Source organism: Cupressus sempervirens, chromosome 2 (genome assembly GCF_028749045.1).
Source record: "Cupressus sempervirens isolate cs-2001-9-10 chromosome 2, ASM2874904v1, whole genome shotgun sequence".
NCBI classification, from domain to species: Eukaryota; Viridiplantae; Streptophyta; class Pinopsida; order Cupressales; family Cupressaceae; genus Cupressus; species Cupressus sempervirens.
Window position 1 is genome coordinate 638,662,829 of NC_143119.1, and position 26,592 is coordinate 638,689,420.

Below are 26,592 nucleotides of genomic sequence, written 5' to 3' on the forward strand. Positions count from 1 at the left end.
TAAATTGGTAAAGCTATTAGCTTGTCATCACCAGCTTAGCAATCACTGTGAAATTCAACACATTCTAAAACCGGCATGCCGTGAAATTTAATCACATTCTATCTTCTCTTTTATAATATTTGACAGTTCTAGCCACATTAATTCAAAAATCAAGACAACATCCATGATCTATTATAAAATGATACTGTTTATAGCACATCTGATTTTCATGGGAACCCAGTCAAATCATTTAGGATAGATAAATAGGTAATAAACAGAATGAAAGAAAAACTAGCATGTTTGTATCCATCATGTTCACTATTGTGTGAGAGAGTGAATACTAAAACATATAAATCATGAAATAAAGTATCAAAGATATAGATAGATCAACTCATATCATCCAAATAGTTCATATTCTGCAGTTATTCTACACAAGTGAAATTTAGTTCATATTCTGCAGTTATTATACACAAGTGAAATTTAACTCATTTTTGATTGAGGAGATTTCAAAAATTGTGGATTCACCATTGCTTTCATGTCAGGGTTGCGTGGAAGAAAAGTCTCCTGCATGAAGTAGACAAAAAATAAGTTTAGCTAAATGAAAAATGGAGTTGGGCGTGGAAACTGGAGGAGTTCGACATTTTTCTCATTTGCTAGTTTGAATTTCTAATAAAATACAAAAACAATAACAGAACTACCGAACAACTTAATTGCTGTGTGTGCACATGCTTGTGGTTGCGTTTCTTTGTGCGTGAAAGAGATCGAGAAAGAAAAACATACCCAGCAAAGGAACAAGCCTGTATAGGCATTTATATCTCTCAAGAGTGAAGGTTTATTGGCAAGACTCAATTTGATTCCTATTGTAAAATAGGTGAAAGCCATGGTTATCCAAGACTCATATATTAACCCATACGTAGTCATCTCCAGTATTACAAACAAGTCCCAATTTCAGAGACTCGTAAATCATTGGGTGACTTTAAATGGAGTTTTGTGTCTCTGTACATCTCCCATAAGAATCCCTTGAAAATGATTAACTTCCCCAGATATATTGTTTATATTGTATACGAGCAGACCTGAAGGAAGTGTGTAATAAATATTCAGGCAAGTGTGTAGACCTACTTACAGCAGAATTAAAGAGATCTACAGCAGATTTGGGATGGAATTCAAAAGCCGATTTGTAACGATAAGTACATGCAGATTTGAGAAGAGAAGTATAAAAAAGATATCACATCAAAATTGTGAGAGAAAGGATACGTATTATCAGATTTTCAGAAAGCAGTCATGAGAATGTCGTCCACTGAAAAAACGGCATTTTTGAGAAGGCAAAAAGTTGTTACTACTGGAAATATCGGTGTCCCCTATCAAAAGAGATTGGTGTCTCTTATTAAGTCGTTGCTTAGCAGAGGGGGTCAGTGCTTCAATAGGTTAGTGCATACAAATTAATTGTAAACATTTGCGTCTCCAATGGCTTGGTGCCTATAAATCACTCGGGGGATTGGCGTCTCCCAGAGGTCGGTACCTATGAAGTATGCCCGAAAAGTTTTATATAAGCATTATTTTGTATTGGGTTTCTCTTGTAAGGGTTTCCACATATAATCGTGTGTTCTTCTTGTGTTGCATAATTGCTAGATCTCATGTGAATGATGTTGTGCAACTAATGCAGTTTTTAGTTAGAAAAACATTAAAGATTCATAAAAAGAATTCTGAAACTCAATATAGAAACCCTATACTATGCATTGGCTGTAGAATGATGTTTTTTGCTTACATTGAACATAGTAGCAAATTGAGAAAATCTCCAAATTGCTGATATGTGAAGGCCGACAGTCATGGATGTTTTTCCCTCAATATATTGTCTCTTCGTTTCATGAGACTTTTCAATTGTAATGTTATTGGAGCTTATTTATATGCTACTCCTGCTCATTTGTAAATATCTTTTATATTAATACAATACTCTGCAGTCTGGACATAGCCACATTTGTGGTGAACCAGGATAAAGTGTTGCGTATTTTGTTTATTTGTTTTGCGTCTGTTATTATTCTTTATTTGTTTTGCGTCTGTTATTATTCTTTCGCATCTAAATCCTTTCAATTGGTATCAGAGCACAAGGTGTGCAGACTGGAAATCGGTGTTGAATTTCCGTAAAGATGGAGGATGCGAAAGTGGAGAAAATTCGCAGGCAAGAACTTCAGCTTGTGGAAAGTGTAGATGCGCTCTTTGCTGGTTAAGCAAGACTTATTAGTTGCAATCGAAAGAAAGTCTAAGAAACCAACTGCAATGTTGAATGAAGATTGGGAGAAGACTGATGAGAAGGCTATTGCAAAATGTCTTGTTCAAAGTCTTGAACGAAAAGACAATGAAAGAAGTTTGGGACAAACTTCAAAGCATGTATCAATCGGTGTCGGCTGCAAACAAAATCTTCATTATGAAGAAGCTCTACAAACTGAAAATGAAGGGAGGGACTGCAATGTCAAATCATATAATAATTTGAACACTCTACTATGTCAAACAACCTTGGTTGGTTTGACTCAAGATGACGAAGCCAAAGCCATCATCTTGTTGTGTTCCTTACCTGACAGTTGGGATCTCGTAGTTACAGCAATAAACACTTCAAACTCCACGAAAACAAAGCTAGTCTACGATGAAGTTGTTGCCACTTTACTAAGTGAAGACATGAGAAGGAGTAACAAAGACTCCTCATCGGGTGATGCTCTCACCATGGTCAGCACCGAGCGAAGGGGAAGAAGCCATCATAGAAGTAATAATCATTACAATCAAAAGAAATCTAGATCACCCAATCGATCAAAGTCAAGAGGTAGGAATGGAGATTGCTGGTTTTGTGGTAAGCCTGACCACTCAAAGCGGAATTGTCCGGCTTACAAGAAAGCACAAGAAAAAGTGAGGAATATTGAAGCAAATACAGCCTATGAGATGAAACTGTTTTAATTCTTTCTACAAATGACTCCAAATCAGATTCTTGGGTGATAGATTCCGGAGCCTCCTTCCATGCCACTTCATGTATGGATTGCTTTACAAATTACCATGAAGGACAATTTGGAGAAGTATTTCTTGGAGAATAAATCTTGTGAGATAGTTGGCAAAGGTGACATTATATTGCAGCTAGAAGATGAAGGCCAATGGTTGTTAAAAGATGTTCGCCATGTTTCCAAATTAAGGTGAAATCTGATTTCTACTAGTCAACTTTTTGCACAAGGATATCATCCATTCTTTCATCCGGATACTTGGAAAGTCACCAAGATCTTGAGGATTATTGCCAAGGGCAAAAAAGTTGGTAGTTTTTATCTCTTTGAAAAGCTTACCAAAGTAGGTGGTGTTATGACAATTGTGGGCAGCGATGCGATACTTTGGCATCAAAGATCAAGCCACATGAGCAAGAAAGGCCTTGAGGTAATGCTCAAAAGAGATCGACTACCGGGTCTCCAATCAGAAAACTTGGAGTTTTGTGAACATTGTCTTTACGGCAAGCAAAAGTGGGACAGCTTCTTGAAAGATGGGCATGACATGAAGGCAAAACCATTGGAACTTGTGCACTCGGATGTCTTTGGTCCTGTTGAGGTAAGTTCCTTAGAAGGTGCTAAATATTTTGTTACTCTCCATGATGATTGTACTAGGAAAGTTTGGATATACATGATGGCAAATAAATCTGAAGTATTTTCTGAGTTCAAGTTTTCAAAGCTCTTGTTGAAAACCAAAGAGGTCACGAGGTTAAATGCTTGAAAACGGATAATGGAGGTGAGTTTTGTTCGCTGGAATTTGATAACTATTGTGCAAATAATGGTATTTGAAGAGTGAAAGTTGTTCCCTACACCCCTCAAGAAAATGGGGCAGCGGAAAGACTCAATAGGACTATATTGGAGAAAGTTCGGTGTATGCTTTCAAATGCTGGTTTGGGAAAAGAATTTTGGGCCGAAGCATGTAATATAGCTGTGTATCTAATTAATCGGAGCCCTTCATCAGGGTTGAACTTTGGAATTCCGGAAGAGGAATGGCAAGGAAGAAGAGTTTCATACTCTCATCTTCAGGTCTTCAGTTGTCAGGCATTTGTACATGTTCCTAAGGAGAAGAGAAGCAAGCTGGATCCCAAATCACAGCCTTGTAGATTCGTTGGATATGGAGAATATCAATTTGGGCTTCAGACTTTGGAGTTTAGCTGATAAGAAAATTATTAGAAGCAGAGATGTAGTTTTTAATGAGAAAGTATTTCCTCATTCTAAGGATGAGATCCTATCAAAGAATATATCTCTTTATTTGATATGATGAACACTGGTACAAAGTTATAGCATGGGCACTCTGGTAATTTGACACAAACATCAGAGTCTAGAAATCACTCTTCTGTGAGCAGTGAATGGCAGGTACCAAGACAATAATTTGACTCAAACTGATATGGTGGATGACATTTCTTCTCCACTGCACCATGGTTTCTCTCATGACTACACAAGTCGTGACAGTCCCAATATAGAGCATAGTCCACTAAAAACAAAACATCAACCAGAAATTGATGCGTCTGGAGTGAGGATCGTAGGGAGTTCCCAAACATTAGTAGACCCCAATCAGCCCGTAAGTGGTCATGTTGATTTATGCATACCAGTGAATTCATTGGACAGGCGGTTTAGAAATGGTGGAGTTTGTGATTTGCTTCCCCATACCGCTATATCCTGTGGTTGCTCATGAATAAGGCACGATGGCATTGACAAATTTAATAACGGATGTCATGAAAATAACAAACCCGATGCTTCTAAACAAGCCGCATGTTTATAATGACAACTTTGGGAAAATCCTTGCAGCCACTGGTCAATGTCAAAGCACACTCCTTAGATGGCAGAAAACTCAGGCACACTGGTTCTAGCAAGTAGACTCCCTCATCACATGATTATGCTCCCTCTCCAAACCGCAATGTCTCAAATAAAAGTGAGACTGAACACGTTCACGAGGCAATGGCACCACATGGTTTATTGTAGTCTTTAGACTGATCTTCTTACGGGTTGATGGGCACGTAAACACTCCAATGTATGCTGCCTCTCCATATTGGCTCAATCATCATACAACACAAACCCATTGTGAGGCATTCGATTTATATGAATCGTAGGAACATTTACTTTAGCAGAGAGAAGGTATATTTCCAGACAGTCATGAGGTGCTTGGTCACTCATGCTCTCACAACGATCACACTAAAACGGATTTTCTTAAAAATAATAAAACCAGTGCCTTGAAGACTCGGGTCTTTGGTTTTGAATTTGAATCAATACCTGTCAACAATAATTTGGTGAATAGAACAGAGAATTCAGAACCTCATTTAAGAAGATCTACTAGGGAAAGGAGAATGCCTACAAAATTTTCTGATTATGAGTTGTTGTTCGCTGAAGAGGTAGAGCCTTCCATATTGGTTTTGGAATTTTCAAAACCAACGACTTATAAATCTGCTCTCAAAGATATAAACAATGAGAAATGGCAAGCAATGATGCATGATGAAATGGATTCTTTAATGAAGAATCGAACTTGGGATTTGGTTACTCTTCCACCAAATTGAAGACCACTTAGGAACAAGTGGGTATACCAGTTGAAAGAGGAAGTAGAAGGTAGAAAACGTTTCAAGGCCAGATTGGTGGTAAAGGGGTTTGATCAAGAAAATGGGATAGACTTTAATGAGATCTTCTCACCGGTTGTCAAGATGACAACTATCCGAACTGTTTTGGGATTAGCAGCAGCATGGGATCTTGAGTTGGAACAGCTTGATGTCAAGACATCATTCCTACATGGTGATGTAGAAGAAGAGTTATATATGGAGCAGCCTCAAGGATTTGTCAAGAAGGGACAAGAACATATTATTGCAGATTAAATCGGAGCTTGTATGGCCTCGAGCAAGCCCCAAGACAGTGGTATATGAAATTTGATCACTTCATGGCTGAACACAATTTCACAAGGTGTGAATCAAGAGCCATGTGTCTACTTCTAGAAACTTCCTAATGGTGAGTTCGACATTCTCCTTCTTTATGCTGATGACATGTTAGTAACTAGCATGAATAAAAGAATAGTTAATGAGTTAAAGGAGAAATTGGCAAGCAAATCTGCTATGAAAGACTTAGGGGCAGCCAAGAAGATTCTTGGCATGATGATCACAAGGGATAGGAAAAAGAGGGAAATCACTTTGTCTCAAAAACAATACATTAACAAAGTTGTTGAGAGATTTGGCATGGCTAATGCAAAAGTTAATCTATTCCTCTTGCTGGTCATTTCCGGTTGAGTTCCAAATTGTGCCCAAAAACACAAGAAGAAAAGGAATTCATGGAGAAAATTCCTTACAAATCAGCAGTTGGTAGCATTATGTATGCCACGGTTTCTACACGTCCCGACATTGCTCATGCAATTGGGAGTTGTGAGCAGATTCATGAGCAATCCCAGAAAAGCTCATTGGGAAGCTGTCAAATGGATACTAAAGTATCTAAAAGGCACTTCAGATTATGCCTTATGTTTTGGAGAAAATAAGGTTCAGCTGCAAGGTTACACTGATTCTGATCTTGTCGGAGACTTGGATAAATGAAGGTCTACTGCTGGTTATACCTTCATGTTTGCTGGAGTGGCAATTAGTTGGGCTTCACAGTTGCAACATTGCATTGCTCTTTCTTCAGCTGAGACTGAATTTCCAAATGTGCAAGGGAAATGATTTGGCTTCAGTGATTGCTTGGTGACTTAAAAGTTCATCAAAGCGAATATAATTTGTTTTGTGACAGCCGCAACACGATCTTCATGGCACATAATCACTCATCACAACGTCGCTCCAAGCACGTTGATGCACATGCTCACTTTGTTCGTCATGCAGTCGAAGAGGGCAAGCTATAAGTTGTCAAGATTGACATTGAGATCAATCCAGCTGATATATTGACAAAGGTTGTTGCCAAAGAGAAGTTTGAATGTGCTAGAACTTCTCTTGGGTTTGTGATGAAAAGACAAATCATCTTTTGAGGAGAGTATTGGGTTATCAATTGCAGCATTGGTTGTCCTTCAGGTGGGAGTTTGTTGATATGTGAAGGCCAACAGTCATGGATGTTTTTCCCTCCATATATCGTGTCTCTTCATTTCATGAGACTTTTCAATTGTAATGTTATTGGAGCTTATTTATATGCTGCTTCTGCTCATTTGTAAATATCTTTTATATTAATACAATACTTTGCAGTTTGGATGTAGCCACATTTGTGATGAACCAAGATAAATCTAGTGTCATTTATTTCTCTTCTTTAATCACAAATTCATCTGTTGTTTTCTCTCGCGCATTCAAACCTTTCACAAATCCTCCACAAACTAGCATATTTGTGATTTTTGGATGCAATCCCCCAAGACTGAATACTAGATCCCAAATGTAGATTCTAAGAGTGTTTTTGTCCTTTCAAACTCCTGAAAAAAGCAAGGGTTTGTCCTTGGATTCCCTAGATTGAACAAACTGCCCAAAAGTAGAATCCAAGAGGGATTTTGTCTTGAAAGGACAAAGGACAAAACAAATTGCCAGGGTTTGTCCTTGGATTCCCTAGATTGAACAAACTGCCCAAAAGTAGAATCCAAGAGGGTTTTTGTCTTGAAAGGACCAAGGACAAAACACATTGCCCAAAACAACATTTGATGCCAGATGAAGATAGGCACCTCCTTGATATAACTTTTCAAATTAAGCACTTGGATCCTAAATTCCCTCCACATGTTTACAATTTTTATTTAATTTATTTTATATATTTAAAAATATTTTTATTTTAGGCAAGAGCCTACAACACAATGGTAATTTATTAGCCTCTCATGTGGGAGGTCTTGGGTTTGAATCTTCTCAAGCTTAACACATAATATTAATTAATATTAACAAATAATAATTAATAAATAATAAATAATCTAGGCTTCCGACCATTACCTATCAATTTTTTTTTATAAAATTTTTAATCTAGTATTAAAAAATGCTTTTTATTTCAATTATAATAATATTATTCAGTTGCCATTGAAAGTAGAATGATTGGGCCCAAATCAAAGAATATTATTAATTATCTTAATTTGAATGGGGACGTGACAAAAACTTTGTTGCAACCCATATTATTGAATTCAACATTATGGTATGGCAATTAGAGTCCATAGATGTGAAGATGGAGAAGGAAGATAAACAAAAATAGTTGTCTTCATTGCTTGACTCATAGGACAGCCTTGTCATGGAAATTGATAGTGAAATCTCCAAATTGAAACTTGAGGAGGTGGTGGGGGCCTTATTAGCTAAAGAACTGAGGTGGAAACCTTCTAAACCCATAAAAATGCTTCGGTCACATGTGATCACTTAAAGGATAAAGCTAAGATCAAGAAAGGAGATTGTATATCTAAGTCAAAGTAAGCCAAGTTTCATAGAAAGTCAAAAGTGAAATGCTATAGACCTATCAAATGATGGCTACAATCACAATGAAGAGAAGAAGAATAAGGATAATAATAACTGTAAATTGTAATGATGATGAAACTTCAAAATCTGAAAATAAATTTGGAGATGTGCTATTGGCATCTTCAACTGCACATGTATGCACTAATGCATGGTTGATCCATTTTGCTGCTTCATTCCACATGACTCCTCAGAAGGAGTGCTTTTATTACTATGAAGATATGATAAAGGTAAGATCTTCAGAGGAGACAATTTGTTTCAAAGTATTATTGGTTGCGAGAAGGTAAAATTGATTTTTTCCAAGGATACCGATTTGTGGCTTCCAGCCAGGGCTTTCGCATCGGAGGCGGACGGATTCCGGATGTGCCTGGAAGCCTTGCGGGTGTTGGCCGGAAGCCAATCGTAGGCTCTCGGATGTGCCTGGAAGCTAAGACTGCAACTGGCTTCCGACCAGCACTCACAGGGCTTCCAAGCGCATCTGGGAGCATCCGTGGGCCCAACGACCTTTCAAACCAAAAAAAATCATAAAAAACCTTTTTTAATAACTTAAGTGACCAATATGACATGTGATGGAACGATTTTTAAATTTTTTTTTTTACTATGAAACCCTAAAACGACCCTAAAGGTGAATATTGAAGCATTCACAAGAGTCATTTTAGAACTTTGTTTGCAACTTTGCACCTACAGCGACTTCTTCATTGTGAAGCTAAGTTCAGCATTTTCGAAGAGGATCGATCAAAGAGGGAGAGATAGCTTTCTCAAAGGAGTTTAAACCATTCAAGGTAAGTGATCAATCATTTTCTTGAGTATTTTGATGAATTTTTTTGAGTTTTTGATTATTTTTTTCAAGTTCTTGAAGATTTTTTTCAATTTTTTTTTTTTTTTGAAATATATGTAGAAGCAACTTTGGGTATCTATTTTAGTAGTATTTCTCACTTCTTTCCACTTGTATGCATGATGTTCATAGTTGTTAGAAACTAATTAAAATTTATTTATTTTCTTATAAAATAGGTTGCCAAAAACTAGGCAAGAATGGATACCAGTGGTAGTGCTAGTCAAAGTTCAATGGGGGGCCAACGAGGGGAAGGGACTGATAATTTCAAAATTGATATAGGTTCTCCTTTGTGGAGACATACAACACGGATATCACAGGTTTTAGGAGGTGGCTCATACTATTGGAAGTGCAATTATTGTCAAAGTAACAAAGGAAAACTTTTCAATAGCTCATATTCCTGAGTGAAGCTTCATTTTATGGGCCTTGCTGGCAAAGGATTTGGAATGTGCAAAGGCAAAAATGGTATTGGGATGACTAGTGTAGAAATACTTTCATTTGTAAGAGAACAAGAAGCTGCTGATGCATTGATCAATAGATCAAAAAAAAGCTACTATCAAGGTCCTTCCTCAAAGAGCAAGCTATAGACACCCATTGAACCAATTGCATCCTCCCAAAACCCATTCTTGCAAGTACCTGTGCTAAGAGAGGATGAGGAAAAAGTGGGAATTTCAACCCGCAAAAGAGGCCCATTGCACACTGCATTTAAAATGGAGGCAAGAGACCGCGCTGATGAAGCTATTGCATGTTGCCTGTATACAAATGGGCTTCTTTGCAACTTGGTGAGATTGCCATATTGGAAGGAAATGGTGGCATCAATCAAAGAACCACCAGCTGACTACACAAGCCCAGGGTATGAAAAGGTGCGTACAACTCTATTGCAACAAGAGAAGGCACATATAGAGAAAGACTTTCAACCAATCAAAAAATCTTGGAAAACTTCGGGTCTAACTATTGTGTCAGATGGTTGGAAGGATACAAGAAACCGGCCACTGATTAATGTGATTGCAGTTTCCCCCAAAGGGGGGCAATGTTTTTGAAGGCTATTGATTGTGAGGGGCAAGTGAAGGATTACGAATTCATTTCTAGAATTCTCATTGAGACCATCGAGATGGTGGGTAGTGAAAATGTGGTACAGGTGGTCACAAACAATGCCAAAAATTGCAGGGGTGCGGGTGCTTTAGTTGAGAGTCGGTATGAGCATATTTTTTGGACCCCATGCACTGTTCACTCCCTTAACTTGATCATGTAGAGGATTGGCACTGAAGTAGATTGGGTGAAGAAAATATATGAAGAGGGAGAGGACATACAGATGTTTGTGACCAACCACCACATGTCACAATCCATTTTTAGAACATACTCCAAATTGGAGTTGCTGAAAGTAAATTAATTTTTTTAAATTACTAAGTTTCATGGTTTTGTAATTTAGTTAAAAATTAAAAATTATAATTATATTGTCAATTGACATATTGTTAACTTTCTTAGGTTGTTGAGACCCGTTTTGCATCTCATACAATTGTTATGAGACGACTCCTCGAGGTAAAAGATGCATTGGGCCAAATGGTCATCGGTAATCAATGGGGTGTATGGAAGATCTCAAATTCAGAAAGAGCACAAAGGATCAAGGATTAGATCTTGAGTGAGAGTTGGTGGGCTCGTGTGGCATATGTATTGGATTTCACCAAGCCCATCATGACTATGCTCCGTTTTGTTGATACAAATACACCTTGCTTGGGGGATGTGTATGATGGCATGGACACCATGGTTGAGAAGGTAAAACATTCTATACAAGCACATGAGAGTGACCCCACACAATGTGAAGCCTTATGCACACAAGTGCAAGCAATTATCCACTATCGCTGGAATAAGATGACTACCCCATTGCACCTCCTTGCATATGCCTTATCTCCTAGGTATTGTAGTGAGGAGGTAGTTGGTATGCTGGGTAGAGTTGCACCATTTGCGGATGAGGAGGTTGCTGAGGGGTGCCACAAAGCTCTTACAAGACTCTTGCCACTGGAAGAAATGCATGAAAAAGTGAGGGAAAAATTTGGGTTGTTTGCTTTGGGGTTGAGGCATTCTCCATTTGCACTGAAGGACCAAAATAGAATGGGAGTTATCACATGGTGCTACATGTATGGTCAACCTTTCAAGCATCTTCAACCTCTTGCAATCAAGGTCCTATCACAAGTTTTTTATTTTGTTTTGTAAATTTGTTTTAAACTTTTATGTTCACACTTGCATTTTAGAATTTAGTGTTTCACACATTCTTTTACTTCAAAATTAATTTGCTTTTCATTTGTATGTTTTGTGACAACTATATAGGTTGCTAGTTCTTCTGCTACTAAAAGGAATTGGAGTACATACTCCTTTATCCATTCAGTGAAGTGCAACTGGTTGGGCTCCAAGAAAGCTAAGGACTTGGTCTTTGTCCACACCAACTTGCATCTTTTGTCACGTAAGAATGATCATTACAAGGAAGGGGCAACAAAGCTTTGGGATGTAGTCCCTGAGTGTGCAGATTTGGATGCAACACTTCATGATCTTATTACAGTTGGAGACGGTGATGATGATAGCGTGGCACGTGGTGCATGTAGCATAAGTGGAACCGTGCTTGGTTCAAATAATCTTTCAGCAGTTGGAGATGATGATGAGAATGTGGATTTTCTTGTGAATCCCTATGATTCAGAGCCAGACTCTGATTGATTGAATCTTTAGACTTCAATCATTAACTATGTTTTTATCTTGAACATGACCTATTTGAACTTATTGTTTAAAAATTAAGACTAAACGCTAATGTTGGACAAGCACATATTGATATTGATATATCATATAAATTTTGAAATGTCTTCAATTTTGATAAAGGGTTAAGTATCATAGATTCATAGTCATATTATCAAATGATTTGTTTTTGTATATTTCTTGCATTTCTTTGCATATAATATATATATATATATATATATATATACACACGTTTCCTCACGCATCCGCATCAAAAAAAATAAAATCCCCACATCCCATATCTGCTTCCAAAATCCGCATCCGAATCGGTAACTTAGATTTTTTCCTATGGAAAGGTAGAAAGTGAAACCCTCACTAATGTATTGTACATTTTTGTTCTAGCTAGAAATTTGATTTTTGTAAGCAGAATGATGCAAAAGACTGCAGGATGAATGTAAAGGTAAGAGGATTCATGGTATTAGCCAAGGGAGTTGGCATTGGAAATCTTACTTAGTTTGATGCAAGCATCATGATTGAATGCAATATTTTTGAGGCTTTTGATTATGCACACCAAATACCATTATGTTAGGAATTCATGTTGCTGATCACATGGGCTACAATTATATTGTGTGAATAGATAAGGTGAGTTGGAATAACAACTCACGAATTTACTACAATTGTGTTTGTTTTAAAAATTATTAATTCTGGAATGTTTGAGTTTAAAAACAACTGATCTACATAGGGGATTCATTTCCTAAAAAGGGGGATTTGGTTTCCCCTTACATGTCATGGAGCCTTATGCAGGCTAGGGACATATTGGGAAGGCATCTTGCACATGGAACGTTGAGACTTTTCTAAAGAGGCATGCTTGCTCATGTAGCTCTAGGACTTGCACGACCGTATATTCTCATTTGTATAAGAAGATACTTGGTCCCATGTAGTGCCATCCCTTTGAGCACACATGATGACATGCCCTATACTTTGGCACTCTAGCATATTGCAAATATGAGTAGATCCCTGATATGATATATGGATATTGTACTTCTCGTATGGATGGTGTGTTTGATGTGTCTGCATTGTGTATGATGTGTGTAATCCTTGTTACACCCATATGTATTCGTGTTTGAATGTTTGGGTTGTGTGACTATTTCAAAAAGTACAATATGGTGGATCTAAGGGTTCCAAATGATCAGATGGCGTTGCCAACTATTGTTGGGGACTAGTAGACATGGGTTTGAAGTTTGACATTAAAAGCACATCTCGATCTTCTTTTATTTTGCTCTCTAGCTCTTTCATCTCAAACAAAATTGTTAATATTGATTCAAAGGCAATGACATAGTTTGAGGACATCAAAATGAATTAGACTAGTTTACATGTCGATATTAGACACAATGGATATGCTATCTTTCATTATGAGCAAATGTTGTAATTTGGCAACTTGCATAGGAACACTTTGTTTGGTGCTCAACATGAAATTAGTTGTGTTTGAGGAGTCTCAAGGGTGTTATAGTCCCTCTCATTAGTGTCATAGAGTGGAGTGGATTTAAATGAATTCGAGCGAATCTAAGTGGATTCAAGTCAATTTGAGAGTGTTTGGGGTGCTCTAGTTGCATCATGTAACATGTTATTAAGCATCCAAGCTCTTTGGATAGGAGTTTAGAGTGGTTTGGAGATGATTGGTATCGGCCCCATCCTCCTTATGTGCATTTCCTTGGTGCATAGTGCTTAGGGGACTAGTCCATGTACCATGGCCCCTAGTTTTAGGCATTTTTGTGTTCATCACGTGCTGCCAAGGTTTTAAGTCAACTCCAACATCCATAATGTCCAAATGAATATAACATTACATAGGTCTATTCACCAGTTTGGACATGTACATGTTTAGAGGACTACAACATGCATAACTCACAACCATAGTTACACCACCTTGGGGGATGGGGGGACGAGGGGATGGAGGAACAAGTTTCCAGGACAAGGGGACAAAGGGGCCTTAATTTGAGGACAGTGGCAGGGAACCAAGGGGTTGTATATATTATACATATGGTACTTAAAATGCTAGTTATGAAAATATTTATTGCAATATAAGATATAAAGATGTAAAAGAGTAAATACTTGAACATTGCATTGAATTGGAACATCAAACATTGAACATAAATAGTCAAATCAGCAAATAGTTAACACTGGGACGCCCCCCATCCTCGACGGAGGTGTTGGAATTGGGTTGCACCACTGGGGATGGGGAATGGAGTCCCCAAGTCCTTGGTGCGTGGGGCATCCCCGTGTTACTATGCTCACAACCAAGGATACTAGTGCTCAAAGGATGCCATCACAGCCAAAGGACTACGACATCACATTAGTATTTTGGTTAGGCTCCCAAGTTTATTGTCGACTCTTATGGCCTTTAGTTGAGACTCATAAGGTTGATAAGTAGGAGATGTTTTCTTTTCCACAAGTCAAATTGTGATATTACTATCAAGATTCAACTGTGTAGTTTTTTGAGTCAAACTCATTGACTCATATTTCATGAGTAGTGGTTCACACGAACCCATCTCTCATGAGAATAAATGAAACACTTAGCACTCATTGGATCTAGGCGATGCTCATAGAGGTGAAGCACTAGGACTTCCCACGGGGTCACCCATCCCAATATTACTCCAGCTTGAGCACACTTAACTACGAAGTTTTCCTTCATGGTTAAACCCACTCTGCTTGCAATCCCATTTTCTTCGAGGTCTTGGACAGTCAAAATGACCTCATTGAAAATGTTTGTTTGAGCTCAAAGTATCTAGGAAGTCTTGAGTAGGCTTAAAGTGAGTTTGAGTGATATTGACGATGTCTGTGTGTAAGTTTGTGCTTGCCAAAGCCCATCAACGATGCTTCTAACACAAGAAACTATTTGCCAAGTTGACTCCTGTAACATCTTGGAGGGTCTTGTGTGACTCTAATCACCTTGTGAACGTTGTCTTAAGTGTTTAGAAACCTTTTCCCTTTCTCAGTAAATATTTTGTAGTTTTAGTGTTTTTCTTGTGTAGTGTTGCTTCGAGGTTTTGGAAGGTTAAAATGACCTCATTGAAAATATTCGTTTGAGATCAAAGTATTTATGGAGTCTTGAGTAGGCTTAGACTGAGTTTGAGTGATCTTGATGGCATTTGTGTGTGAGTTTGTGCTTGCCAAAGTCCATCAATGACACTTATGACACACGAAACTATTTGCCAAGTTGACTCCTGTAACTTCTTGGAGGGTCTTATACAACTCTAATCACCTTCTCTAATCACCTTGTGAACCTTGTCTTGAGTGTTTAGAAACCTTTCCCCTTTCTCAATAAATATTTTGTAGTTTTAGTGTTTTGCTTGTGTAGTATCGCATGTCAACGAGTTGTCATATCTTGAGGTTTGAGCTTCAGAACTTCTTGTGTTGCTTATGTTGAACTTCATTTTTCGAAAAAACCATTCCATGCGCTCTTATGTCTAATCTGCTCTGCAGGGCTTCTTTACCATTAATTTTGAATTTAATCCATATCCTATGGTAGAATTCTTTTTCAAAGAGGTGATTAGGCTACATGATTTACATATAAATATTGATAGAGAGAAAATTTGAATTGCTTTTGGTAATAATTATTTTGCTTGATAGCTATTAAACTCATCACTCATCACTACCATTAGTTGTGAGTTCTAAATGGTAGGAAAATCAAAAAAATGGTGAATGAGTGGGTCAAAAGATATTTTCTTTTTCTTGATAGCTGTTGAACTCTTTACTACCATAAGTTGTCAGTTCTAAATAGTAGGAAAAACAAAAAAAGTAGGAAAAACAAAAAAACGATGAATGAGTGGGTCAAAAGATATTTGCAGAAATCTGTTTTATAGTGATAGGGCAAAAATCAGCATGGATTAAGTGATTGCCTTGGAGAATGCTGCTACAACATCACCCAATATATGTCCCCAATATATGTCCCTTGGTATGTTACCAATCATGGCATTTTGTGTTTATTATGTCTAATCATGGCATTTTGTGTTTATTATGTCTAACTTGCATGGATTAATATATGTCCCTTGGTATGTTACCAATCATGGCATTTTGTGTTTATTATGTCTAATCATGGCATTTTGTGTTTATTATGTCTAACTTGCATGGATTTAGTGTTTGCAATTATTATGTCTAACTTGCATGGATTTAGTGTTTGCAATTATAAAGTGCTACTCATGTGAGCAAAGTTTGAAAAGTCGAACTCAACATGGACTTGGCAGCCCATAATCATGGCATTTTGTGTTTATTATGTCTAACTTGCAATTATAAAGTGCTACTCATGTGAGCAAAGTTTGAAAAGTCGAACTCAACATGGACTTGGCAGCCCATAATCATGGCATTTTGTGTTTATTATGTCTAACTTGCATGGATTTAGTGTTTGCAATTATTATGTCTAACTTGCATGGATTTAGTGTTCGCAAATATAAAGTGCTACTCATGTGAGCAAAGTTTGAAAAGTCGAACTCAACATGGACTTGGCAGCCCAAAATAGGACACAAACTTGAGACTTGGCAAAAAAAAAAAAACTCTAGGACTAAGCAAAAAAGAAACGTAATTTTACCCAAAAAAATTGAAAAAAATGCATTTAGAGAACACAAAAGCCTTAGTTTTACTATCAATTTGTCATAACTCAAATACTCAAATACTGCACGTCATATGATCTTCAAACACTCAATACGTCATATGATCTTCAAACACTCAATACGTCAAATTTCAAAATTCATACTCAAAGTTTGAAACTTTTATACTGTTAACACCATCATAAGCACCATCATAAGCTTATAAATGTTTAGATGAAATGATATGTCTAAGCTTATAAATGTTTAGATGAAATGATATGTCTAGATGAAATGATATGTCTAAAGAAGAAAAACAATGAATGACAATCTACATCTTCCTCTATCCTCTCCTAATGTAACTCGACTCTTAGGTCTCAAAGAAGAATGTAACTCGACTCTTAGGTCTCAAAGAAGAATGTGCTACAATATCAAAATGATGGCATATAGTCTCTTCAAAAGTGTCTACATTCTCCTCCATTGCATCCAATTCTGTTTTATCTGCTTCTCCTGACTTTAAATCTGCAAGATCTTTAATTTGGAGGACATCACCATGACTTTGTTCATTGATAGTTCATTCACCATAAAGATCAATATCATCCAAGTCGAAGGACTCATGTGAAACACCCTGCACCTTTCTAGTTTGAAGGCGAAGGTTGTACCAAACAAAGACAAGATCATTGAGGTGGTGCTAGGTCAACCTATTTCCCTTCTTCCCTTCTTTGTGATCTTATTTGATCTCAAATGCTCCTCTTCTCCTCTCACCCCCTTCCTATTTTCCTTTCTAGACCTGTGCTTAACAAATTAGAGGACAAAAATGAGAAAAAGACTAAGTTTTTGATGTTTTAAACCTCCCTACCATGACCCAACAAACTTGATAGTCATAATTAAAAAATTTGGGAGGTCCAACACAAAACTCAGAATTTTGGTTGAAAACTCTATTGAGTACTCAACAAAACCTTGGCACCCGAGACCGTGGTGAGTTTATTCACTAAGTTTTATGACTTGAAGTTTGCCAAGTTTTGAAAAATAGAGATAAAAAAATATTGGGGCTGCTGTGGGTACCTGCCGATAAAGGAAGCAACTTGGAATAAATCAAGACACTAGGAACATTTTGAATTTGCAATGCTTCATGAAAAGCAACTTTGGGAAGGGTGAACTTGTAATGTTCCATTTTCAATTGATTTATGTTTGTGGACCAAAGGCTTATCTCCTATTTCCAGTGTTTCCCTTAGTCAAAGTTTGCATGTGTTTTCCCTCTTCGTCCCCTATGTATCAAGTTTGAAAGTTGCTAAGGTTCCCAGTCGTATACAACTTGGAATGAATCAAGACACTATACAACTTGGACTATACAACTTGGAATGAATCAAGACACTAGGAACATTTTGAATTTGAGATCCTTGATCAAAAGGAAGTTTGTGAAGGGCAGTTTTCTAATGTTCCATTTTCAATTAATTTATGTTTGTGGACCAAAGGCTTATCTCCTTTTTCCAATGTCTCCCTTAGTCAAAGCTTGCCTTTTTTTTATCCCTCTTCATCCCTCATGTTTATTAGGTTTGTAAGTTACTAAGGTTTCCAATGTTTCTAAATGTGGAGATACAAAGTGTATGTAAAATGTTAAAGTTTCAATGTTTCCCTTACTAGTATGCTTTTTCCTTTGAACTCTACTTTTTCATTTATTTTTATTTTTCTCAGAATATCGTACTTTCCTATCAAGGCATATTTTTCAGCCATTCCTCATCTTTGTTGCCTCTTCCATCCGGATTTTAGAGTTTTCCATCTTGTCATCGCTTAATCACAAACTCCATGTTTACCCTTACCTTTGTTGGGACACCTTTTGCTCCAAACCTTGATTCCCAAATTTTTACATTGGATAACCTAATGGAGCCAAAGTTTTGGCCTTCCCTTTCTTTTTCCGAAGTATCCCCAAACTCTAATCCTTGAAAATTTGACATATGTAATCTCATCATGATCACAGGTTTAGATATGTTCTTGATTGGGTACCTTGTATGCTATACCACCAACCACGAAAGTAATGCTCTGATAAGGTCAGGTACAGCTACTCGATCATTATTTTCCTGCTTAAAACAACTATTCATCCTAAATGCACAAGTTCAGATTTACTTCAAGTGATCAAAAACCATCAAGACACCCTTGCATTCACTGATGTAGTTGTTGAATTTCAAGCCTTGAAGATCCTCGTGCCATCTCCTAGTTGCCATTCCAACAGATTTCACTACTGCAATCAAAAGGACAATGGTTTCTTTGGCCTCGAGGATGCTTTGCACATCTCACTGAGCTGATTTCTATGTAAGTAAGGGCATTGAAGATGATGACATCTGAGGGCAAAGATAACCCCAATAATGCAAATCAACCATGTTTCTTTTCCAAAGGTGGTAAGAATCAATTTATGATATATGCGATGGCTTTTCATTATTTCAAAGGAACTTTGGATTCGATACATAAAAACTTTCGTAAAAAGTCGTTTGAAGCATCTATGTTTAAGGAATCAAATTTGATGAGGATAACCCCTGGGTTTGATGGAGATCAAGTGATGCTCACCCTTTGGTTTCGAGTTAGCCTTGTAAGACAATCTCACTCAAAAGTTGTAAATGAGCTGTAGAGTTGCAGTTTCAACTGCCTCAAGTTTTGCAGTTTGTTGTGAATTTAATTAGTATAGTTTCAGTGTTGTTGGCTGCTGTTGCAGCTATTGTTATAACAATATTTTAATATATTTTAGACGTCATTAAAAAATAAGAAAGGTTTTGAAATTTAACTTTTAATTTTTTTAGCCAGGTCATTAAATATGAGAAATGTATCATTACTTCTTACAAAGAAGTTGTGAGTGTATATAAGCTTTAGAATCCTATGAAAGAAAATTAGTATACACATATTGTGATCTTCAAAGAGATCAGATAATCTTCTTTTGTGCAGCCTAGAGATGAAGAGAATAGAATAGTGATTCTAGAACCATACACCGAGGAAGATATGCAAGAGGTTGAACAAGAAATTCAACATGCACCTATTGATGAAGTTGCAACAAATGAGAGTTCAAATGAAAAAGTAGAAGCGCCTTATACTTTATTGGCCAAGAGGTCTACTCAGCAAAAGAAAGCATCTGAAAGGCACAATTATGGCTCATCAGACTTTTGATGCATTTTTGCTCTAACTTCTAATATTGATGAGCCTAGAACAGTGAAGCAGGGGCTAGAGATTTTAGGCAAGAAGTCCAGGAAGAAGGTTGTGGATACAGAGATGGTTCTCCAACAGAAGGACACTACTCAAGAATTGCTGAAGCTTTCCAAGGGTAAGAAAGACATGGAATGCAAGGAGGATTTCCAGAAGAAATTTACTTTCAATAGCAAGAACAGAGAAAACAAGGTGAGAATGTTGGTGAAAGGTTATCCGTTATTCTTAGGTCAATTAGGCACGCGTGATCTTGTTCTTTGAGTTGAATGGGCAGTACCAGGAATAAAAATTCAGGATAAAATTGCAATACTCATAAACAAAAACCTAATAAGATCCAACACAGATCGGATTGTCAATTTTTTTAAAACATTGGCATGATTTTGAGACGTAATTCAATGCCTCTATAAATTCTTTAATTTTCAAAAACTCGTTTGAAACAGTAACTAATTACTAATGTCTCCCTCTGCAGAAGCACAAACACAATTTGGTGTCTTTTCTATCCTGCTCAAAACTTTGTAGAATGCAATATCTGTTTTACTCTCAAAGACACAGGTGCTTGCTTTTCTATTCTCTAACTTCAAATAGCTACACAGAGAAACAAAACTTATAATAGCAAATACGAATAATGCACCCTGAAAAATCTGCTTATCTTACTCGAACACAGCAAGATTACAGGGGACAGACTCGGCGAGGAAATTACCTAGAAAGCAGAATTTTTAAGTTTAGGTATCCTACAAATCATTAATTTTTAAAGAAGCATTCATATTATAGCAATTTAGATAACGAAGTCCATCTTTCAGCTGCAAATATCAGGTACAAAGATCCCCAAACAAGGATTTCCAATTGTTTACTTGAATTACAGGGATTTCCAGCATTAACTGACAGAACGAAAATAAAAATTGTTGGTAAATTTAATTTTTTGAATATATTGAAGATTGTCTAAACCAAAATAGAGTGTAAAGTGGGAAGAGGAACTTACAGAAACATAAGAACAGGAAGGAATGATGGAAAGAGAATTGAGTTGGGCATGGCGAAAGGCCGCGTTGCAGAGATGTTGCGCCATGCCCATCCCCCGCATTGAAGATGGAACGTATGTGTGGGTAATGTCCATAACTTTTACTTTCCCTTTTCCCTCTCCATCCCCCTCCACCTCTCTCTCCTCGTATTCCAGGAACGCTTTCTTGTCTTCTGTCTCGAACCTATTGCTGGCCTGGTTCCATACTATTTTTGGCTCCATTTTCTTCTCCTCCTGTAACTCTTCGGTCAACTGCCTTATGTTATACCAGAGCCCCCTTAAAAACAACTCTGAATTGTTGGGGTACCATAATCCTTGCAAAACTGTTATTGACATGTCGACAGCTCATGCCATGTGCCATTTCGACGGGTCAACAAATCATAAAATGTTGTCAGTGTCTCGACAAATGTAAGCTCCAAAACATGGCGGTCTCTTGGTTGTCCGTCCTTAGCACTAGGACCGGCTTAAACCGGACAAAGGTTTAAGAAAAAATTTAATTAAAAAAAAAAAAAAAATAGTTTATTACGTTTTAGGGAAATGCTTTAGCAATCGTTATGCTGACCTCTAATTCCTAATATGAAGCAGTCTTAAAATTGGTACATGTATGAGAAGTGCATCATACATGTGCTAATAGGAGATCACTTTTTAGTTTTCTTTAATGGTTGGTAGTTGATCCATTTGTACACTATCAGGGGAAGAAACCTAGTAACTAATAGAGGGTCTAATAATCAAGATAGTTATGTCATTGATACTTCTCAATTATCGCTCTTAAAAGATTCTAAAAAATTGAAAACACATGTACTAATAGTCAATCATTTTTTGACTTTTTTATTGGTGATTGACCAATTCGTTCACCACTACTAGGAGATTTCATAAAGACTACTCGGATATTTAACCACAAGTATTAGTGTTTATTGAGTGAGTGACTATTGGTGCATGAACATAGCAGGTATCGAGCAAGCATTTTAAACTAGCACTTTTTGACCACTTGCACAGAGATTCGTAAATACCCAAAAGCTGAAGCCTTAGCGTTAAGCTCATTACTCACCTACAAAGGTACACCAAAAAAAGACAAAATCTGACTTACAACTTAGGAATTCTAGGTGTGTGAAGTTAGCTTGGGCGACTACTAGGTCTTTCCCCCCATAAGGCCATTTTGTAATGACAATTGGGACATTTGGCACAAGTATTGACATTTTTAAGTGAACTACTACTAGTGCAAGAACATAATAGGTATTGGGTGCGACATTGGGATGGTCTTTTTTTGACCACTTTGTATTCCACAACATCTATAGAGAGGTTCATAACTACCTTAAAGTTGAAACCTTAGCTTTAAGAAGTTAATTCACATATAGAGACATAAAAAAAACCCGTAGAAATCCAACATAAGGTTTAGGATTTGTAGGTGCACAAAGTTAGGGTATGCGACTATTGGGTCACTTCCCCTAAGAGTTATACTAGTTGAAGGGTCATTACTAGGGGGTTCTTAGTTTTGTATTGTTTTATTTTTTAAGATTTTGGCTATTAGAAATTGGCTTCAAATGGGGGAAAGTCCTTGGTAACTGCTAGAGAGTTTGATAACTGTGACATTTTTGTCATGTTTACCCACCAATTACTAATATTAAAGGAGCCCCAAGAATTGTTATACATATGCCAATAGTCAATCACACATGTGCTCATAGTCGATCATTTTTTTGTTTTGTTTTTTCCATTGGCCCATTTATACACTACTATGGGACATTTAATAATGACAAATGAGACATTTGGTGACAAGTATTGACATCTTTTAGTGAATGAATATTGGTGTAAGAACATATTAGGTATCAAGCGACACTTTGAAAATGTCATTGTTTGACCACTTGGTGTTCATCGATCTTTATAGAGAAATCTGTGAATACTCAAAAGTTGAAACCTTGACTTTAAGCTCTTCACTCACCTATGGAGCTACATCAAAAAAATTGGCAAAATCCGACTTACAATTTAGGAATTCTAGGTGCATGAAGTTAGCCTAAGTGGCCATTGGGTCTTTTCCCCTATTGGGTCATTTTGCAATGACTACTGGGACATTTGGCTATAAGTATTGATATATTATATTTAACTGCTATTGGTGCAAGAACACAGCAAGTATTGGGTGACACTTTGGAATGGTCATATTTTGACCACTTTGTGTTCCTTAATATCTACAAAAAGGTATGTAAATACCTTGAAGTTGAAACCTTAGCTTAACAAGTAACACACATATAAAGACATTGAAAAAAATCATCGAAATCAAACATATAGTTTAGGATTTTTACGTGCACAAAGTTAGGGTGTGCAACTATTGGCTCACTTCCCCTAAGAGTTACACTAGTTGGAGGGTCATTCCTAGGGGATTCTTAGTTTTTTGTTGTTTTGTTTTTTAAGATTTTGGCTATTAGGAATTGACTACAAATAGGAGAGAGACCTTGGTAACTGTCAGGGAGTCTGATAACTGTGACATTTTTTCATGTTTACCCACCAATTACTAATATTAAAGGAGCCCCAAGAATTGTAACACATGTACCAATAGTCAATCACACATGTATTAAGAGTCGATTTAAAAAAATAAAATTGGTTGGTCATTGACCCATTTGTGCACCACTATTGGGACATTTGGTGACAAGTATTGATAATTTTTAGTGAATGACTATTGCTGTAATAACATAGCGAGTATCATGGGACGCTTTGAAAATACCATTTTTTTACCACTCTATGTTCGACAATCTCTACAAAGAGATTCATGAATACCCAGAAGTTGAAATGTTAGCTTAAAGCTCTTAACTCACATACATATCTTCAGTAAAAAAATTGTCAAAATCTGACCTATGGTTTAGGAGTTCTAGGTGCTTGAATTTAGTGTGGGTGGCTACTAGGGATTTTCCCCCATACGATAATGTATTTTTTTATCATTTATTAATAAGGGCTATGTAAACCTAAAAAAAATGTAGCAAGGTCTTCTTAATGGAACCTTTTACTATAATGTCAACCAAGAAGGTCATGATCATGCCAAGAGGTAGAAGATTGAGTGTGTGGTGGTATATTTGGTTAGGACATCAACATTGAGGTGACCCATGAGACCCATGAGAATCACATCTTTAATGCATATAATGGCTGACCACTATGATATATGCATGGTGGAGAAGCGTCATTGTTAGCAAGAGAAGACAAAATGCAAGAAAGATTATGTGGGCATATTTATAGTACTCAAAAAGTATTTACAATTAAGAAACCTTCAAAGCAACTTTACTAGCTTGGTCCTAAATTTGTAACACAATATCAAATCATATGATTACTTTAGTGTATGTAAGTAAATGAGCATCCAAGATAAATTTTGAAAATCATATTGTTAGTGAACAAATTGCCCTCCAAGAAAATACATGCAAATATAACCCTGAATGCCCAAGTGAGAAGACTAATCATCACTAAAAGTTGGATAGGTTATCATTGGATTGATAACCTTCCTCTGAATTTTATCGGGTATAGCTACCCGTGTAAGATATACAATGAATTAATTATGGATGCTTTTAACCAGAAAGCACGAAAGGTCTACAAACATCTATCTATAAACACAAAGTAGATGTGGAAAATTGAAAGGAAAAGAACAACAAATAACAACAGATGACACAAAGTTCACTTGCCCAAATGATGCATTACAAAGCAAATGAGATTAAAGAAGTATTTTCCATCCTGTTGAGAAAACGAGGAATCAAAGCTTTAGGAGATATCTTGAAATGATAACATAATCTGAAAATAGTGACAATGAAATGTATTTAAGAGAAAATTGAAAACAACACAGAGATTGTGATCAGTGGAAGGAAAATGCATCATAATCAAAGTTTTGATACAATTATCCTCTAGTCTCCCTTCTCTAAATGAAAAAGATGCAAAGGTCCCCTTCCACATTTACAATCCAAAATCACTATCTGAAAGGAAAACTGAAACTCTTTCTTTAACATTACATTAACAAATCAAAATTTCCCCTATCTCTAACACACAGTTCAGAAAGATGGCGAGTGGGTGTGGGGAGAGTTCAGGCGGGAATTAGAATTTGAATTCCTCTGTACCTGGTGAGCAGTTTGGGGATTCCCCTGTCAATTCTGGGGATGCTAATGATGGCAGGTTCTTGGCGGATTCGAGAGGGGGGCCCAAGCAGAATAGAAAATGGTCAAGTTTGTTTGGGATTCGACCTACTAGAAAGTTTTCTTTCCCGCCGGTTAAAGACATCTCTGCGAAGGAAAAAGGTGAGTTCTCTATCCAAATTCCTAATTAGATCATTGATAGAAATATCTCTTATATGGACTCTACCTTGGTGGGGCGCTTCATTGGGGAGAGACCTAATATTGAAGATGTGCGAGCTTTTGTGTGGAGAAAATGATGTTTGAAGGGTTAAGTGGACATCTCTGCAATGGCCAAAATCTCTCCTTTTGTTTTTCTTGTGATGAGGATAAGCAAGATATCCTTTGTAGCAGCTCGTGAGTTATGGGGAAGCATACCCTGCTGTTACAAAAATGGGCCCCCAATCTTTACTCTTTGGATGATTCAACTATTCAAGCCCCTGTTTGGGTGAAGCTACATGGTCTCCCTCTTGAGTTCTGGGTGGAAGATGTATTCAAGGGCATTGCCAATACTTTTGGGGAACTCCTCTCTTTAGATCTGGTGACTGTTTCTAGGAGGAGACTGAACTATGCCAAATTTTGTGTTGGGGTATCCCATGGTGTGGATCTTCCTGAATCTATTTCTTTGAAATCTAAACTTGGTGTTTGGGATCAAAGGATTGAGTATGAATCTATCCCTTTTGCTTGCTTCCATTGCAAGAAAGTGGGTCACTGGGCTAAGAAATGTCCCTCTCTGAAAGGAAAAGCTAAGAAGAGTAAGAAAATTTGGATAAAGAAAGATCTTTCAAAAGGGGCAGAGGCGGTAGTTGAGGTGTCTGCTCCTCCAAAGGATCAATCTATGTGTCCTGATGAAAGCAATATTCTTGTGGAGGGAGTGATTGATGCCCCCCACCAAGATCTTAACTCAGTGAAGATAGATCCATCAAAGAGTGTTGGGGTGGACGCAAACTTGTTTGCTCCCCCAAAGGGTCTTTCTATATGCTCTGCTATTGTGAGCAGTGATGCTGTGGTGGTGAAGGTGAATAATGTGACTATCTCTACCCAGGCACCTCTGGAGAATCCTAAGAATGTTTGCCTACAGAGGAATCATGAAGCCTTGTGGATACTTTCAAAGGAAGATCAAGTTTCTGTTGAAGATGGATCTCAAAAGGAGATAGATCTACTAGCCCAGGATCTTGGGTTGAAGGATGGTATCTTTGTAAGTGGAGTTGTCGAGGACATCCTTACTATTTCTCATATTGAGGAAGCAGTTTGGGAAGAGGATTGTTCTGAGGCTAATTGGACAGTAGTAGGTAAACATTCTAGGGGTAGGAAGAAAAATAATAAAAAAGATGAGGACTCTGCCCCAGTGAACAACAATGAGAAGGGATCCAAAGTTGATTCAAAACCGGTTAAGGATAAGTTTGGTTCCTTGTCTAAGAATGGTGGAGCTACCCTCAAGAATAGTGATGTTGGGTCTTCTCCATCTTCTGCTAGAAGACCCTCAAATTTGCACAAAAGAACAACTGAGGCTAATAGGAGCATTGTTGATGGCAGTTAGAGAACTATCCTTGAATCTAAACATTTTATTAAATTATGAAGATCATTTCATGGAATATTCGAGGGTTAAATAACCCTCACAAACATGACATTTTAAAAAATATGATTAGGGATAATAGGCCTGATATTTTTTCTATTCAAGAAACTAAGATGCTCAAGGACAAGGTGGAATGCCTCTTAAGGGAGGAAAGATTTTT

At 37.2% G+C, this 26,592-nt stretch overlaps 1 protein-coding gene across 2 annotated transcripts; it reads right to left on the bottom strand.

Annotated features, from left to right (window-relative positions):
* Positions 1–329: 329 nt before the first annotated feature.
* On the bottom strand, positions 330–21,136 carry LOC149574992 (acetyltransferase At1g77540-like). Of its 2 annotated transcripts, none has more exons than XM_089814844.1 (2): positions 20,688–21,112; positions 330–543 (listed from the first exon to the last, which is right to left on the bottom strand). In XM_089814844.1, exons 1-2 carry the CDS (start codon positions 21,057–21,059, stop codon positions 460–462), a joined length of 456 nt encoding a protein of 151 aa, XP_089670970.1. In that variant the 5' UTR covers positions 21,060–21,112; the 3' UTR covers positions 330–459. The 2 variants fall into 2 exon arrangements, with proteins under 2 accessions (XP_089670970.1, XP_089670971.1); XM_089814845.1 differs by lacking the exon at positions 330–543 and adding an exon at positions 20,084–20,586 and having other exon boundaries at positions 20,688–21,136.
* Between the last annotated feature and the right edge of the window lie 5,456 nt (positions 21,137–26,592).